The 18,936-nt window shown below is 45.6% G+C and overlaps 1 protein-coding gene across 1 annotated transcript in view; it reads right to left on the minus strand.

Annotated features, from left to right (window-relative positions):
* RBBP8NL (RBBP8 N-terminal like) overlaps nucleotides 1–16,132 on the minus strand; it is a 40,567-nt gene extending 24,435 nt beyond the window's left edge. Inside the window, exons 1-4 of the mRNA XM_053394454.1 lie at nucleotides 15,913–16,132; nucleotides 3,474–3,638; nucleotides 1,663–1,705; nucleotides 513–608 (exon numbers count right to left, since the gene is read on the minus strand). Of these exons, the coding sequence (XP_053250429.1) occupies nucleotides 513–608; nucleotides 1,663–1,705; nucleotides 3,474–3,540 (206 nt within the window). The 5' untranslated portion in view covers nucleotides 3,541–3,638; nucleotides 15,913–16,132. The remainder of the gene's footprint in view (nucleotides 1–512; nucleotides 609–1,662; nucleotides 1,706–3,473; nucleotides 3,639–15,912) is intronic.
* Between the last annotated feature and the right edge of the window lie 2,804 nt (nucleotides 16,133–18,936).

Below are 18,936 nucleotides of genomic sequence, written 5' to 3' on the forward strand. Positions count from 1 at the left end.
TAAAAAATTCCTTCTAGTAACACCTTAGAGACCAACTAAGTTTGTTACTGGTATGAGCTTTCGTGTGCATGCACACTTCTTCAGATACCACGAAAGCTCATACCAATAACAAACTTACTTGGTCTCTAAGGTGCCACTAGAAGGAATTTTTTTTTATTTTGTTTTGACTACGGCAGACCAACATGGCTACCTACCTGAAACTAATTGGGAAGGTGTTTATACCTTGAATACAGAGAGAAAAGAAATAAAAACAGAAGCCTTTTACAAAGTAAGGCCAAAAGGTCAAGGGAACAAAAGATGTGCTACATTACTATGCATAGCATGGATGGCGAACCTGTGGCATGCCTAATCCACACCTCTGTTTGGGAGATGGGGATCAGTTAAGTGCGTACTGGAATTCACAGTGATCTTGTTTCTCAAGCATCCTCAGATGGCAATTGAGACAGGTGATGGTAGAGTGCTAGGCAGCAGAAAAAGCTGGGTTGGCATTGGTAGCACCTGAACTATTGTACCTGTTTTCCAACACTTTCACGTTCTCTTTTAGGACTTTCTGTTGCTCTCGTAGCTGGTGGTTTTTGGCGAACAGCTCTTCGATTCTCTGGGTGTCTCTGATTCAGGGAGAGCACAAGGAGCAAAATGAGGAGATCAGCAGATTCCCACACCCTTAAACAACATAGTAAGCTACTATAGACAGAGTCGCATCGTTGATCCAGCTTGCTCAGTACTGTTCATAGCTGGGGAACCTTTGACCCTCCAGCTTTTGCTGAACTACAATTCCCAACAGCCTTGGCCATTGACCATGCTTGTGGTGACTGATGGAAGTTCAGCAACATCTGGAGCAGGGGTCAGCAAACTTTTTCAGCAGGGGGCCGGTCCACTGTCCCTCAGACTTTGTGGGGGGCTGGACTATATTTTGAAAAGGGGAAAAAAATGAACGAATTCCTATGCCCCACAAATAACCCAGAGACGCATTTTAAATAAAAGCACACATTCTACTCATGTAAAAACACCAGGCAGGCCCCACAAATAATCCAGAGATGCATTTTAAATAAAAGGACACATTCTACTCATGTAAAAACGCTGATTCCCCAACTGTCTGCGGGCCAGATTTAGAAGACGATTGGGCCGGATCCAGCCCCTGGGCCTTAGTTTGCCTGCCCATGATCTGGAGGGTCAAATGCTCCCCACATCTGGTTTACACTGACTGGCAGGGTTTAAATGTGGGATTAAATCTGGGGCCTTCTGCCACTGAGCTACAACCCCAAACAAATTGTTGTCAGAAGTGGGATTCAAACCCGCACCTCTGAGGGCGAAAGGGACCTGAACGCAACACCCAAGACCATTTGGCCATCCTGACACCCCACCCCATGCTTGCTGTGTGGACAAATAGACCGATGGAAGTTTGTAGCATAATCCATGCTGAAGAAAGCGCATAAGGAACAGGCACTGAAAAACTGCTCCCAGCTGTCAAAGCACCTGTGGCAGCCATGTTCTCCCCGCCATTTTGTATGAACCCAGCCACAGCTGTGAATATGTTCCCACGGCAATTGTCTTGGGGGGGCCATATTGCGTGAACCGGCCCCAGATTTCCTGAAATGGCCTCAAGTCCATCTTAGCCCCAGTCGCCGCAGCAAAAAAGAGCATAATACGTGCTTCACTCACCGGCATCTCTCATTGGTGAGCTCGTTCAGTTTCGTTTGCAGGCCTGAAAGAGTTAAAAGAACATTTGCATGAGACGCTGGATCCTCACATGATAAGCCTAAAGCATGTTGGTAAAGGGGGCTTTCATTCAGGCTGGCTAGCTGTCACCAGTGGAGGCTGGTCCATTGCCGTGTCATGGGAGTCCTCTCAAAAAATGCCCCCTCAGCCCACCACCCTACGCCACTGGTTTATGGCAGTGGTGGTGAAGAAGAGGCAGTGAGGGGTGCATCTTGGGAAGAGGTGTCTGTTAAAGAAAATTCTGGGTTGAGAGACTACTCAACAGCCCAGCTCGCCAGGGTCCAAGTCCCCCACATGTCCATGCAGTAAAAGAAGGAAATTCTAGCCAAGCAATTTGGAGCAAAACAGCAGTCAGTAGACTTAGATCCTTCATTGTTGCGCAACAGGTTCCAACAGTCCCACCATATCCCAGAATACAGTTTGCACAGCATCATCAATACATCGTGTTAAGTTGTGGGCGAACATATCAGACGACACAGCGATTTCTCCAGAGCAGCTCTCTATTTGTAAGCCTGGCAGAACTGAACCGCAAACAGCTCAGCCGGCCTGCTTTTATAGGCAGCCGGCTGTCAACAATGTAGCAACAACAACCCAGGGTTTCCCGCCTAAAATAACTGACGTGGACCTGAGTGAAAACTACATACACAATACTCCTGGTGGCCAGGGTGAGAACTTAAATACATAACACATCGTTGCTACATCACTAAAACGTCAGAAAGGGGAGGGTTACACAAGATTAGCCTAGACAGATGTGTCAGGGCAACACCCAAGTATAAGATGAGCACAGGCAAACATGTCTCAAGTACTCACCATCCAAAAGTACAATAGAACTTCCTTTGCATGTCTGGAGCCTGAGGCAAGACCAGTGATGAGATTTGGCTTCCCTTGGCTAACAATGAGCCCAGCAATTGTCATCTCTGGGCATTTCCTGGGGTAGGAAGTGTGTATTCAGTGGTACCTCGGGTTAAGTACTCAATTCATTCTGGAGGTCCGTTCTTAACCTGAAACTGTTCTTAACCTGAAGCACCACTTCAGCTAATGGGGCCTCCGGCTGCTGCCGCTCCACCGGAGCACGATTTCTGTTCTCATCCTGAAGCAAAGTTCTTAAACTGAAGCACTATTTCTGGGTTAGCGGAGTCTGTAACCTGAAGTGTATGTAACCTGAAGCGTATGTAACCCGAGGTACCACTGTACATGTCTTCACATTTGGGGAGGTGGCAGGGAAAGGAGTCCTTTTCCCAAGGCCAAAATCGCGTTGGAATGGAGGAAACTGGCAAAGCAGTTGATTTTGTATACAGTGATACCTCTGGTTACAGACGCTTCAGGTTACAGACGCTTCAGGTTACAGACTCCGCTAACCCAGAAATAGTACCTCGGGTTAAGAACTTTGCTTCAGGATGAGAACAGAAATTGTGAAGCGCGGTGCGGCAGCAGCAGGAGGCCCCATTAGCTAAAGTGGTGCTTCAGGTTAAGAACAGTTTCAGGTTAAGAACGGAGCTCCAAAACGAATTAAGTTCTTAACCTGAGGTGCCACTGTAATTTTTAAAGCTAAGTATCTTCCCTGAGCTGTCAAGTCGAAAGGATACATTCAGGCATAATATTTGTAACATGCATGAAGGGCTAAATTTGGCTCCTACGTCTGAAGTTCCCCAATTTTGCTGTACTTACCTCACCAGAAGTTCTACGGACCATGTTTCTCTTCCTGAATTAAGCAATGACCTTTCCCTTAACTTCTTTTAAAATGCCTCTCTTACCTTGAACTTCCTTCTCATGCAATTCCTTCAGTTTGTTCAAGAATTCAGCAAAGTTTTCTGCGGCCATGATCTCCGTGTGGTCTCGGGGGTGCGCCCAACTTGGCGGGGCAGAAACGAAACCAGGTGCTTCCTCTTCAGTTTTTTCTCTACCATCCAGTTTGTAGTCTATAATGAAAGCATGAATAAATGTAATGAATAATATCAAACGGGTCAAATTGGGTTTTTAATAATGTAGCTCCGACTGCACTGAAGGGACCCGAGGGTCATCTAGTCCAACCCCCTGCAATACAGGAATCCTGTCCACAGCTGTCCTTGGGTGGGCTCAAACCATCAAACTTCTGGCTAATTCATTGCATCAGAGTTTATTAAGCCTAACCCCACCCCCAACAAACACGTGCACGGCCCTTCTTTCTGTGCTAAAAAATAATAATAAAATAATAATAATAATAATAATAATAATAATAATAATAATAATTTATTTATACCCCGCCCATCTGGCAGAATTTCCCCAGCCACTCTGGGTGGCTCCCAATCGAGTGTTAAAAACAATACAGCATTAAATATTAAAAACTTTCCTAAACTGGACTGCTTTCAGATGTCTTCTAAAAGTCAGATAGTTGTTTATTTCCTTGACATCTGAAGGGAGGGTGTTCCACAGGGTGGGTGCCACTACCGAAAAGGCCCTCTGCCTCGTTCCCTGTAACCTCATTTCTCTCAATGAGGGAACTGCCAGAAGGCCCTCGGCGCTGGATCTCAGTGTCCGGGCTGAACGATGGGGGTGGAGACGCTCCTTCAGGTATACAGGATCGAGGCCGTTTAGGCAGAAACATTTTGTTCACAAATGAGGTTTCTCATGGGTTTCTAACTTAGAAACGACCTCTTGGACTTATCACATTAAGCTTTCTTCGGTAACAGCATATGCAATTGCCAACTAGTACAGTGGTACCTCGGGTTACATACGCTTCAGGTTACATACGCTTCAGGTTACAGACTCTGCTAACCCAGAAATAGTGCTTCAGGTTAAGAACTTTGCTTCAGGATGAGAACAGAAATTGTGCTCCAGTGGCGCGGCAGCAGCAGGAGGCCCCATTAGCTAAAGTGGTGCTTCAGGTTAAGAATAGTTTCAGGTTAAGTACGGACCTCCAGAACGAATTAAGTACTTAACCTGAGGTACCACTGTATATGAATGGAGTAAGGAGGTGGAGCCTTAGGAAAATCAGGAGGCGAATGTTTCAACAACCTGTCTGGGCCCATGAGCACATTTGGAATTTTGAGGAAATGCCATGGGCATCAGGCATGAAATGGCTGCTCTAGCGGCAAGGCATGTCAAAAAATGGCAGCCGCAAGGCGTGGCACAGCCAGTCTTGAAAATAAGTGTGCAACGGCTCCTAACCACCATCCCCCCCTCTCTCAAAGTTTACTGGCCCAGCTGCCTCCCTATACGTATTTCCATCCGGTGCAGCATATCTGCAGTATTTTAAAAGCAAAAACAAGCAACTCATCCGTGCTCCGATTGTATCAAAATATATTTTAAAAACTGCATCATTACCTAGTCCCCTAGAGAAAGACTTTTGCATGCCATAGGTGAACAGGAAAATGGCTCCGAATCCCGAAATAAACTTAATAAACTGGATTACATTCTAAACCACCCGCTTCTCACAGGCAAGTATCGCGTTTGCACAGATGTCCTTTGGACACCTGCCTTAATCATTACCCTTAAGTGGTGTTTTATTTCTCCCGTGGTTTTCCAAAGGTGTCATTAGTTTCAGAGGCTTTGCAAGTCCCATTCAGAACCATTGGCAGGTTCTGATGGGAAAGGCTTTCATGAAGGCAAATCTTTCCAGGAAGCTCAAATTGCATTGATACCTGTGCCTGGAGCTCCTCCCCCCTGACACCCAGGGCTTACTTAAAGGTAGCACGTGCATCTGTAGGTTCAGTAAGCTGAAAACAAGGGGCTGTTTCTTTTTTCTTTTAGAAAAGGATCTTGAAGTTTTCTACATGCACACACAAACAACACCACTCAAGCAACTCAGAGGCCCGTTAATCATTCTCTAGGGATTGCTTTTGTGGCATTTTCACCAGGTCTTTGCTAATCTTGCCCTAGCGGAGAAGTTTCCTGGCTTCCGAATGAAATTGCGGTGTGTTATGTTACACAGAGAAGTCATTTGATAGCTGGTTGCTGAACAGGAAGGATGACTCTCATCAGCCAAGTGGTGCTCTTGCAAAAGAAAAGAAAAGAAAAGAAAAGAAAAGCTTCATTCATTTAATCTGCACATGCATTATCTACACTTCATAACATACCACACTTGGGTGTGTTGGGGATCAGTATGTGAAGAGGAAAGGGTTAATCTTTCCCTTCTTCCAGTTCCCACCTGCCTGAAAATTCACCCTTCGTTCTTGGCAGTTAGGCTAAAGTGACATCCATACAATGCATTCAAAGCACACAGCTCTCTCCCCTCCCAAATCCTGGGAACTGTAGTTTAAGGGTGCAAGGAATTGTAGATCTGCAAGGGGTCGACTCTAGTTCCCAGGATCCTTTAGGGGAAGTCATTTGCTTTAAATGTGCTTTAAACGTCATTTGCTTTAAATGTGCTTTAAACGTATGGTGTGGACGTACGTTCTTCTGTTTGCTAGCTAGCAGGAGATGGGAAAGACCTTTGACTGAAACTGTGCTGCCCATTAGCCACCACTTAGCTAGTAGTTTCAAAGACTTTGGCCACCTCATGAGAAGAGAAGACTCCCCGGAAAAGACCCTGATGTTGGGAAAGATTGAGGGCACAAGAAGAAGGGGACGACAGAGGACGAGATGGTTGGACAGTGTTCTTGAAGCTACAAACATGAGTCTGACCAAACTGCGGGAGGCAGTGGAAGACAGGAGTGCCTGGCATGCTCTGGTCCATGGGGTCACGAAGAGCCGGACACGACTAAACGACTAAACAACAACAACAGCTAGTAGTTTAAGGAAACAGGAGATATTCTGGATTGGTAGCATTGGAGGAGCAAAGGTCATGAGCAAAGGTCATGTTGGAATGTGAGGGCAAAAACAGACAAGGGGAAGGTAGTTAAACCTTTACCAAGACACCTTAAGGCAGTACATAGATAGGTTCTGTGGTGCAAATGAGGACAAATACCTGCTAAAGCAAGGGTATAGATTTCTGTTTTGGAACGTATCAGCAAACTGAGAAGTGTCTCCCTTAGAAATGGCAAAGTACCGCCCCACTTACTCTGTTTTGCCTGATGCATATTCCATTCTATAAACCGAGATAACAGGATCATATAATCAATGGCAGGGAAACAAATTAGCCCTGGAAATGAATTGCAATGATATCCTCATAAACTTGCAACCACTCCTGAGTGATGATGGGTCAATGCCCCCCCATTTTATATAATGATCATGCAAATAAAGAGGATTTATTTATGAGTTCTGGGCCCAAGGCAAATAATGAGGTCCTTAATTGAGTTGCCCTTTGTCTTAAGCATAATTTATAAGAATGGTGTCTGATAGGTGCAGTAAGTTACTTCTGGGGTGGGGGTGGGGTGGGGGCAAGCTAGGATGTTTTGTCTTGCTAACCATCTAAGCCCAAATGGGCCTTTCCTAGTGGAGAATGCAAAAATGCAAAGTTTTTCTAAAACTCGTTCTGTGCCAATGCCAATGCTCGCAGAAAACAATGCATAATGGAAGTTGTAGCTGTTTTCTCTATCAATCGAAGCCAGAGCCTAGCGCTACATCCAACAGAGTTGTCTCATTTGTGCAAGGATTTCCACTTGCTCTACTTGCCCCCAGGGGATGCAGGTGGCGCTGTGGGTTAAACCACAGAGTCTAGGACTTGCCGATCAGAAGGTTGGCAGTTCGAATCCCCACGACGGGGTGAGCTCCCGTTGCTTGGTCCCTGCTCCTGCCAACCTATTAGTTCGAAAGCACATCAAAGTGCAAGTAGATAAATAGGTACTGCTCCGGTGGGAAGGTAAACGGCGTTTCCATGCGATGCCAGAGTGGTCCATGCTCTAGTTATCTTCCACTTGGACTACTGCAATGTGCTCTATGTGGGGCTACCTTTGAAGGTGACCTGGAAACTACAACTAATCCAGAATGCGGCAGCTAGACTGGTGACTGGGGGCGGCTGCCGAGACCATATTACACCGGTCCTGAAAGACCTACATTGGCTCCCGGTATGTTTCCGAGCACAATTCAAAGTGTTGGTGCTGACCTTTAAAGCCCTAAACGGCCTCAGTCCAGTATACCTGAAGGAGCGTCTCCACCCCCATCGTTCTACCCAGACACTGAGGTCTAGCGCCGAGGGCCTTCTGGCGGTTCCTTCACTGCAAGAAGCAAAGCTACAGGGAACGAGGCAGAGGGCCTCCTCGGTAGTGGCGTCCGCCCTGTGGAACGTCCTCCCACCGGAGGTCAAAGAGATAAACAACTACCTGACATTCAGAAGACATCTGAAGGCAGCTCTGTTCAGGGAAGTTTTTAATGCATGACATTTTAGTGTATTTTTGGTCTTTGTTGGAAGCCGCCCAGAGTGGCTGGGGAGACCCAGCCAGATGGGCGGGGTACAAATAATAAATTATTATTATTATTATTATTATTATTATTATTATTAACCACAAGCTCTGGCTCAGATGAAGTCCTCTGTGCCTCGGAACGACTGTGCAAGTCTCTCTACGCCAAGTGAGCTGTATCGAAACGTGTGCACATGCATTGTGGCGTGTCTTGCATGCAGTGACAGCTCAGGAAGAAATGGTTCCTGGCTATGCCACCATCCATGCCCTACCGCAGGTTGCCTGGAGGGCAGAGGCGACTGAGGTGTGGCTTAATCAAATGAACACAGAACTGCAAGTTCCAGTTTTGACACACGATCCTTTCGCTGCCCTGGACAAATAAAGGGTGCATTTTTTTTTTATTTACAAGCTCCTTAGTCTTGCCAACTGACCAGAAAGAAAGAAAAAAAATCCGGAACCAAAATACCAGCCCAGCTAGTTCTTTTGCTTTTATCTGAAACTTCCTGTGCAGGCGAAAGAATCTCTCCCCACTCCATGGAGACAAACTTTTGCCGCTGCACACATTGGCAAATCATGCTGCTTTATGGGGACAGCTGGCACAGTCTGGTTTTAAGGTGGGCAAATCTCTGCTCCATCTCTGAAATCGCCCCTAATGTTGCATGGTCCACAGGGCCAGACCCTCCAAGTGTCCTGATTTTCCAGGGACAGTCCCAGAATTACAGAAGCTGTCCTGCTTTCAGATTTGATCCTGGAATGTCCCAGTTTTCCTCCCCCTGACTTCCTCCCATGTCTCGCAGAGCAATTAAAAGTAGGGTGGGTGTAGATGCAAAAAAAAGGAGTTCTGTTTATATGGAAAATAAAAGCCTTACACCAAATGAAGGAAATGGTGAAGCCCTTCCTATAATTTTGATGGAAAAGGCCACCAAACCACTTTAAATTCTTTAATTGCAACTATTGCAATAGCCAGCCATTTCTTAGAAAATGTGGGGAGTTAAGTTTTCAATGGAGCTTACTCCCAGGTAACTGGGTAAAGACTATGAAGCCTTATACAGTGGTACCTCTGGTTAAGTACTTAATTCATTTTGGAGGTCTGTTCTTAACCTGAAACTGTTCTTAACCTGAAGAACCACTTTAGCTAATGAGGCCTCCCACTGCCGCCGCGCTGCTGGAGCACGATTTCTGTTCTTATCCTGAAGCAAAGTTCTTAACCCGAGGTACCGTACTATTTCTGGGTTAGCAGAGTCTGTAACCTGAAGCGTATGTAACCTGAAGAGTATGTAACCAGAGGTACCACTGTACTGCAATCCTAAGCATTTTTACTGAGCACTAAGTCTGAGTTCAATAGGATTTACTCCCTGGTTTGTTCCTGATCATTCTCACAGTTTCTATTATTATTATTATTATTATTATTATTATTATTATTATTATTAATAATTATTTCCCTGACAGGGACTCAAGGCAGCTTACAGCATGAATCTGACTTCATTCCATTTATCTGTGGAATGTGTTGTACACAACTCCTTCCCTCGCACATTTTTTCTTTACAGCAATCCTGTGAGGTAGGTTCTGTGGAGAGGTTGCAATTGGCTCAAGGTCTCCCTGTTTTCATCTGAGAAATGTTGGAAAGTCTGCAGCGCCCCAGTGGTATGTTATTTTTAAACATGGACTGTGTGAATAGCATAGGGATATTCTGAGCTCTTCCTTATCTTTCTGGCTGTTTTTCGAGGGTTGGGAGAATGGGCAAGTAAGTATTCCGCCTAGCGGCTCTGTAGGAGCTATTAATAATGGCTCCCCCCCCTTTCTTTTCATTTTGCATGCTTTAATTTGTTCATTATACTTTTATTGGGCTGTTACTGCTTGGCAAACATGTCTACCTTCTATTTTAACTTGACCTGATTTGGAACCCACATGTATAGCGCATTATTGCTCCTCTTACATAAACCAACTGAGATTTTGTGCAGAAAGGGAAAAAGCAAGTTCAAAAAGGTTACACTGCCTGATAGGACTGTTCTTGCACAAAACACCCAACAGGGTTCAATGTTCACAACCACCTTTAATTGGCAATAAGGACATGAACTGTGGAGGAAGAGTAACAGTGGAACAAGACCAGTAATAATGCCTTTTTAAACAGGAAAGTTGCAGGCTTGCCAAAGCAACCTGGCTCTGTGACTATGCAAATGAAGAAGCTACAACCGCAAGTGATTCTGGTTTAGCAGGATCCAGAGCTGAGGCTGAATACATATCAAGGCCCTCTTCCCACTGGGGTATGTGAACCACTTTCACACTGTGCTATCCCAGGGACACTATGGTATAGGTGTGACTCACACGGACAGGACCAGCTTCTTACCTGCCTGGTTGTTCTAGCCATGTGATAATAGGAGACAGAGACCATCCATGTGAGTTGTTGATTGCATAGGTTAGAGTCTTGGACTAGGACCTGGGAGACCAGGGTTCAAACCCATCCTCAGCCGTGAAGCTCAGGGGGTAGAATCATAGAATTGTAGATTTGGGAGGGACCCAGATGGCCATCCATCCTTTGCTTGAAAACCTCCAAGGAAGGGGAGTCTGTTCCACTGTTGAACAGCTCTTATCTCCAGAAAGTTTCTCCTGATGTTTAGTGTTGAGTGGCCTAGCTCTCCGCCTAACCTACCTCACAGGGTCGTTGGGAGGATAGGAAGGGGGAGACACACGTATTGCATACAGAGGACATAAATGCAATAATAAATAAAATGAACGCCACAGCAGTGTGGGATCACATCCCGGGGCATCAGTGTTTACCCTGCTGGGTTTGTTTTTGTGAACGGGGCAGTAGTGCCTGCCCAGTGTGTAGCTGTTTTGAAAGACACGCACAAATGTAGACACATCCTCCTTCTCAAATTGTCTACAATCTGCATTTCTAGCAAGGCAATCAGAATTATTTGCTGCTTCGAGTTCCCCTAGTGTACTGGAAAACATTCAGCACTCCCTGGCACCGATCCAACACTGTTTGGCACACTGAGGACTAGTGGCATTTGTGAATGTTGCACAGTTGTTGTTGTTTTTTTAAAAAAGATACTGTTACTTGAAAAACAACCCCCCAAATCCTGTGCTAGTTGGTACTTCTCATTTTAGCATTTTACAATATTTGAAAGCAAGTTTAATTAGCTGTACCTGTAACTTTGGATAAATAAGTACTGCTTGGCGGTCAGGGGTTTTTGAATGTCAATCTTAATCATTCCCCCCCCCTCGTCAATTCTTAAACTCATGAGAACTCACCAGCATTTTAGTGGGAATTTCTCCCAATAAGACATCTGTGTATAATAATAATAATAATAAATTTTTATTTATACCCCGCCCTCCCCAGCCAAGACCGGGTTCAGGGCGGCTAACAACCAATAATAAAAACAAGTTGATTAAAATACAATTTAAAAGATTACGATACAACATTAAAACATTAGGGTGCAATCTCTTCATAGGAGGAGAAAGGAAAAAGAAAGAGGGGGAGTGAATCAAACTGATTCTAAGCCAAAGGCCAGGTGGAACAACTCTGTCTTACAGGCCCTGCGGAAAGAGATCAGATCCCGCAGGGCCCTGGTCTCAAGAGACAGAGCATTCCACCAGGCCGGAGCCAGTGTTGAGAAGGTCCTGGCTCTGGTTGAGGCTAATCTAACTTCCTTAGAGCCCGGGACCTCTAGGGTGTTGCTATATATGGAGCTTAAGGTCCTCCGTGGGGCATGCCAGGAGAGGCGATCCCGTAGGTACAAGGGTCTTAGGCCGTGAAGGGCTTTAAAAGTCAAAACCAGCACCTTAAATCTGACCCTGTACTCCACCGGGAGCCAATGCAGCTGGAAAAGCACTGGGTGAATATGCTCCCATGGCAGAGATCCCGTGAGGAGCCTCGCTGCAACATTCTGCACCCGCTGGAGTTTCTGGGACAGTTTCAAGGGCAGCCCCGTGTACAGCGAATTACAGTAGTCAAGCCTGGAGGTGACCATCGCATGGATCACTGTGGCCAGGTCGGGGCGGGAAAGGTAAGGGACCAACTGCTTGATGCGGCGAAGGTGGAAAAATGTCGCCTTGGCTGTTGCTGTAACCTGTGCCTCCATGAGAAGGGAGGCATCAAGGATTACACTCAAACTCTTAACGGAAGGCAATGGCACTAATTGGGCCCCCGCAAGAGAAGGGAGTTGGTCCCTCATCCCCATGCCATCCCGACCCAGCCAGAGGACCTCTGTCTTCGAAGGATTTAGTTTCAATCGGCTCCCAATTATGTATATATGTAGTTTAGACTGATGCACACATTTCTGCAAGCAAATTGTAGTGCATTTGTATGTTATTTTCATCAATATGTTCATGGCGATGCACATTCCCCCCTAATCCGTACATTTTTGCAAACACTGTTTGCAAAATTAGGATAAGTGCGAAATTTGAAGGGTGGCTGTGTTTCGGTTGCAGGAGGTGAGAATTTGACAGATGCCGATGGAATTGAATCTCTCCGCTGCCCAGTTCCTATACCTACCGGTGTTTCGTTGGCGCTGACACTATTTATGAAGAGGACAGGCAAAGGAGGTTAATGGCATGTGGCTTGCTATGTGCGTTAGCTGCCTCGCTGCAGATGGCTAGCTGGCTGCAACACCATCACGGAGGCAGTTGATCAAGGTAGCTTGCACCAAGTAGTCACCCAGCAGGTAGAGCAGAGACTACCAGCCTCATTTCGTGGGTCCCCACCCTGTGCATTTTCTCTTTCTCGGCACTGCCTATAGCGCTAGGGCAACCCTTTTGCCTTAACGATATCCAGGCAGGCAAGATGGAGAGAGAAAGCTGCAGGGCCAGTCTCAGAACCAGAGTAAGCAACAAGAGCCACCGCCTCCTCATCCCAAAAACTCATGCTAACTCGCAATGCGGCAGGACCGGTTGCTTCTGAAACCAAGCCCTGATCAAGCCAAAGAGATGGACAGGGTGGATCACAGAATCACAGAACGGCAGAGTTGGAAGGGACCAACAACAAGTCCAACCCCCTGCAATGCAGGAATCTTTCGCCCAATGTGGGGCTCGAACCCACGACCCCAAGAGACTCCTGTTCTACCAACTGAGCTATCATCCCAGGATCTAAACTCGGCGATCACAGAAGATGAGCGTAAAGGGACAGAATAAAGGAGAGGGCAAAATAACCTGCCTTGGGGGGGGAGAGCTTGTGTCAATTCTTAAATTCATTTATTATATATATATATATATATATACCCCACCTTCCCCCCCCCCAAGGAGTATAAGCAAGTGTACAAGATTCCTTTATGTGTGGATGGTTTGGTTGGCTAGGTAAAAGGTAAAGGTAAAGGGACCCCTGACCATTAGGTCCAGTCGTGACCGACTCTGGGGTTGCAGTGCTCATCTCGCTTTATTGGCCAAGGGAGCTGGCATATAGCTTCTGGGTCATGTGGCCAGCATGACTAAGCCGCTTCTGGCGAACCAGAGCAGCACACGGAAACGCCGTTTACCTTCCCGCCGGAGCGGTACCTATTTATCTACTTGCACTTTGATGTGCTTTCGAACTGCTAGGTTGGCAAGAGCAGGGACCGAGCAACGGAAGCTCACCCCGTTGCGGGGATTCGAACTGCCGACCTTCTGATCGGCAAGTCCTAGGCTCTGTGGTTTAACCCCCAGTGCTACATCCACTAAAAAGGCCCTTGGGTAGCAGAGCAGGAAAGACCCTTGCCTGAATTCTTGGAGAGCTGCTGACAGTCCGTGTAGACAGAACTGGGCTAGATGGACCAGTGGTCTGACTTAGAACCATAGAATTGTAAAGTTGGAAGGGACTCTGAGAGTCATCTAGTTCAACCCCGTGCAATGCACAAATCCTCCCCCGCTATAATTTTTATTAAATTTTCTATTTTACATTTTAGAATATTCATTTCAACAACCTTAAAATATCAATGACTTCCCTTCTTCTCTTTCCATGGTTCATTTTACAAAACATAAATCTCTGCATATTTTATATAAACTAAGCCATTCAGTATTCCATTATTACATCCATCAAAACTTATTTACGCTGTTGAATTTATCTTAATGTTGCCCACGATTTCAAATAAACACAGTTTTCCTCCATATATTCAATAAATATTTTCCAGTCTTCTTTAAACTGACGTTCTTCTTGTTCTCTTATGCTATACGTTAGCAGGAATCCTTTTTAAAAAAACATATTTTTTTTAAAAAAGCAATGCAAGATTCCTGCCCAGTCATCCCTGGCTGGGCTCGAACCACTAGCCTTCTGGTTAGCAACCAGAGGCGCTGACCCATTGCACCACCTAAGGCAGCTTCAGATGCCTGGCATATTCTGATTGGCAGAAAACTCATGCCCTTCTGCCCATAAATGAAGTTTCAGCAGACTGGGGACGCTGCTATTTCTGCACAGAACAAAATAGGTTGCAAGGAACAGCCTCTCCCAGTATTAAGATATTGAGCACACAGGTTAGCTGACATGCCAAAGTCAGAATTTTAGAGAGAGGTCTCTAAAATTGAAATTGAGACCTTCTGCATTCAAAGCAAGGGCCCTACCACTGATTCATAACCTTTCCACACAGGAAGCTGCCTTATATCAAATCAGTCCGTTGGTCCGTGTAGTGCAATATGGTCTACACTGCCAGTATTTCTCAAACTTGGGTCTCCAGCTGTTCTTGGACTACAACTCCCATCATCCATAGCTAGCAGGACCAGCGATCAGGGATGATGGGAGCTGTAGTCCAACAACAGCTGGGGACCCAAGTTTGAGAAACACTCGTCTATACTGAATGGCAACAGCTGCCCAGGTATCTTTCCCGGCTCTACCTGAAGATACTTGGGGCAGAACCTGGGACCTTTGGAAAGCAAAATATGCATTTCACCAGTGAGCTGTAACCCCTCCTGTGATTTTTTTAAAAAACAACAGGTGCTTTGATTCTGATAAATGCATATTCCCCAAGAGCTCAGCACTCAAAAAACCCTTACTCCCCGTCACATGTTAGCTGAGCTATAGAAACTCTGAAATCTAAAAATCTAAATCAGAATTGATTTTGACTGAAACAGATTGTTCATGTTAATTCTTGAACACTTTATCCTTTTGACAGAAAGGTTTTGTGTTTTTTTTTTTTTGCTATTAGTTGGTTATTTGGTCATCAATGAAGCTCCCAAGTTCAGAGGCAGTTTACCTTTGTTGCCGGGACAGAGGAATAAAGAGAGAGGGACAGTTGCCTTTGAGCCCTATTGTGGGCTTCTTGGAAGCATCTGGCTGACTGACAACTCTATGAAAAAGCACGCAAGAAGGGATGGACTCTTGGTTTCATGCAAGGCTCGTTCCATCACACCCGTACTTTGCCTCGTTTACAGACACACAGTGCAGGATGTGCAATATTGTTTTCAGTGCCGACTTCCACTCATTTTAAAAGCATGTAAACTTTTGTATCCGTTTCCCAGCAGAATGAGAAAACCAGTAAGCAGTTCGGTGCCTTAAAAGGGGCAAGATCGCCTTAACATGATCAGGGAATATCTGTGCTCCAAACATATGCAAGAACTAAGAAAGGAAGAAATCACCTTGCAGGGTCAGATTGACCCACCTAGACCACTATCCTGTTTCCAACGGTGGACAGCCGGACAGACAGATGATAACATTGTGCAAGAACAGATAGACAAAACCAATGAGCAACGTCTGATACCAGCAGATTTTGAATATCTCTCGAACCCCTACAGAACCACTCAGACAAATCTAGCGTATATTGACCATCCAAGCAGGTAACGAAACCAACATTTCAATTTCAAGGGCCTGTGCCTTGTGGAACACGCATTAGCCTCAGTTCCTGGATCCGTTTGCATTACATGGGCACAATGCCAGCATCAGTTCTGGGTTCCCCCCTCCCAAGCCATATGCTATACTAGCAAGGGAAGTCACTAGATAAAACCCATCTCAAGTGCAATAGTAAATACTCACATCAGACCGGAGCTTTCTCTTCATCTGTCTTCTCTCTCTTTCTCCCCCTCCCCTTCCCACCTTGATACCTGTGACTTTGTCGCTCTATCTAGTCATGATGACAGAGAAACAAAAAGAGAGGTTGTGAACACGGCAGAGATAGGAGAGCGCAATGTGGGTAAATTTGCACAGACAATAAGACTTTTTTTTTTTGCATTTCGGTCAAACTTGCTGTACAGGTTTGCGTTTCTTTAACCCAGCAGCAGAAAGGAGGTTCGCTGGTACTGAAGCTGCTAAACAGGTTCTGCTATAACACAAAGAAGTGGCCACACAGGTTTGCCACCAACTCCACATAGAGATTTGATTGTTTTCCCATAATTACAGCTCGGTCTAGTTGGTCAAAGTCAGTCAATCACAGGAACAAAACAGCTCCCTCCCCAATAAGGCATCTACCATTAAGATGGGAAATTTTTCGTTTCCTTTTACAGAATTGTAGCTTCCACAGGTGGCGGGTGGGGAACAAAAAAACCCCAAACATGCCTAACCACTTGTTGGGTCGGCTCTTAATTTCTCACGTCTCGTCAGCTCGCCTACAAGGGAGGGTCGTTGCGTGTTTGGTTTGACATTCGATCTTCTATTGCTGAGAACAGATTCCATGCTATTGTTCTTAGGGCAGCTACAAATCGGAGGACATTAAAATTCTCAAGCAAACATTTCCTCATTTGGGGGAAAAAAGGGACTGATGTTGATCATGCTGATTCAGAAGGAGGGAAGTTTACTGTGTGTGAATGTTGTTGTTTTTTTAAAAAAGAACAATTTGCCTCAACACTTCCAAATTGAATTTGAGTATTGAAAGTTTGCCAAGCTCCGAAGTGATACCAAACGTGGTCGTGGCAGAAAGGCTTCCATTTGTCATTGTTTCTGTTCCCTCCATCTCCCATGGGTTTTCTTCTCTTACGCAGCTCCTGCTGTTTCAGGTGTACCAGCAGCAAGTGGTGACTGCTCCTCTGAGTTTGAATCTGGGCCTTTCAGATGTTGTTGGACTCCAGATCCCATCAGCCCCATCTAGTATGGCCAATGGTCAATGTTGAGGGTAACTGTACCTCAGGAGCGACTTCAGAACCACAGTTTTCCAACCTCTGATTTAGAGAGTCAGGCTGCATGCACAATATACCTTCAAAGCACATACCAAACACACTATTTCCCTCAAAGAATTATGGGCACTGTAGTTTGTTTACCCCTCAGAAGCCTTTCTCAACCTGTGGGTCCCCAGATGTTGTTGAACTACAACTCCTATCACCCTAGCTAGCAAGGCCAGAGTTCAGGGATGATGGGAGTTGTAGTCCAACAGCATCTGGGGACCCACAGGTTGAGAACTGCTGCCTCACAGTGTCACACTTCCCAGCAACCCTTCACAAACTACGGCACCCAAGTTTCTTTGAGGTATATGGTGTGTTTTTAATGTGTTTCAAAGCTACAGCATGCGCTCAGTCTCAAACACCCACTAAATGGTTTGCTGTAAAACTCCCTATGCCTGTCTTTAAACTTGGGCTGAGCTGGGAAAGGTGATATTCAGCAAAGTTAAGATGGAAACGCACCCCTTGCTTTTAATGGTCTTTCGTGGGTTGCTACACAAGGAAGGTGCTGTGGTCTAAACCACTAAGCCTCTTGGGCTTGCCAATTAGAAGGTCGGTGGTTCGAATCCCCGCGATGGGGTGAGCTTCCATTGCTCGGTCCCAGCTCCTGCCAACCTAGTAGTTCGAAAGCATGCCAAAAAGTGCAAGTAGATAAATAGGTACCTCTCCGGTGGGAAGGTAAACAGCGTTTCTGTGCGCTGCTCTGGTTTTGCCAGAAGCGGCTTAGTCATGCTGGCCACATGACCCAGAAAAACAGTCTGCAGACAAATGCCGGCTCTCTTGGCCTGTAAAGCGAGATGAGTGCCGCAACCCCAGAGTCGTCTGTGACTGGACTTAACTGTCAGGGGTCCTTTAGCTTTTTTATTCAATAAGAACTGCCAGGGTACCATTCTAGGAAGGTTTGCTCTCAATGTAAATCAGTCGCTGTTCGCCCTTGGTGATGTCAAAAAGCTGTCAAATCTGACTGTGATGTCATTGCATTTACTACTTGATCCCTGATTGGCTGGGATCATTAAGGAGAAAGCACCCCTAAAGGCGGGGGGGGGGGAATTGTCAGGGGCATAGCAGCATATTGGGGGAAACAATGGGTGTGAACAGATGGGAGGGTTTTTGAGGAGAGCCAACTGTTTCAGAGGGCCTGGAAGCACTACTTTTGCCCTGGAAACCAAAATCAGAAAGCACAGTCCTAATTTAACCAGTTCTGAATCTCTTCTAGGAATTTCAGTTGCAACTGAGTGCCTAATTTATAATAAATACTGATGTACCTGTTCGACTTGAAGAGTCAGTGATCAAAGTGGATTTGCATGTTAACTCCCATAATGATCGGCTGTTACTCTGTCCTTGCCTGTTCCTGTCCTCTTTCATCACTGGGGAGAAGAACACACGCTTTCTTAGAAGCAGAGAGTTGGAAGGGAATTTGGGGATCATCTAGTCCAACCTTCTGAAATGCAGGAATATGTAGCTGTCCCATATGGGGATTGAACCTGCAACCTTAGTGTTGTCAGCACCGCGCTCTAGCCAACTGAGCTATCCAAGCTGATTTGGTACCAGACTTTACTAGGCTTCACTGAGGTGTGGAATTCTGAAAACTAACATGACAGCTAGATTTTTCTGGCACATTGGAAAAATGTGGATCTTTGGAATAGGCATTTTTTTTTTTGAAAGAGAGGGTCTAAAGAAGTAACGTGGACACAGAGAATGGAGGACTGCATGCCCAGAACTCAGAATGAGGTGATGGAGCTTTGAACATCTGATGTTTGCAATAAACTACAGACACTGGCCATTACCTTTACAACTTGACGGTAACTTCCAGAGGTTTCTGGCCTGCTGCTATGGGAACAGAATGTTGAATTGGATGGACTGTAGTCTGGCCCAACCACACAATTGTTCATTTGTTGTTTCCACTGTC

This window comes from Podarcis raffonei, chromosome 6 (genome assembly GCF_027172205.1).
Source record: "Podarcis raffonei isolate rPodRaf1 chromosome 6, rPodRaf1.pri, whole genome shotgun sequence".
Lineage (NCBI taxonomy): Eukaryota > Metazoa > Chordata > Lepidosauria > Squamata > Lacertidae > Podarcis > Podarcis raffonei.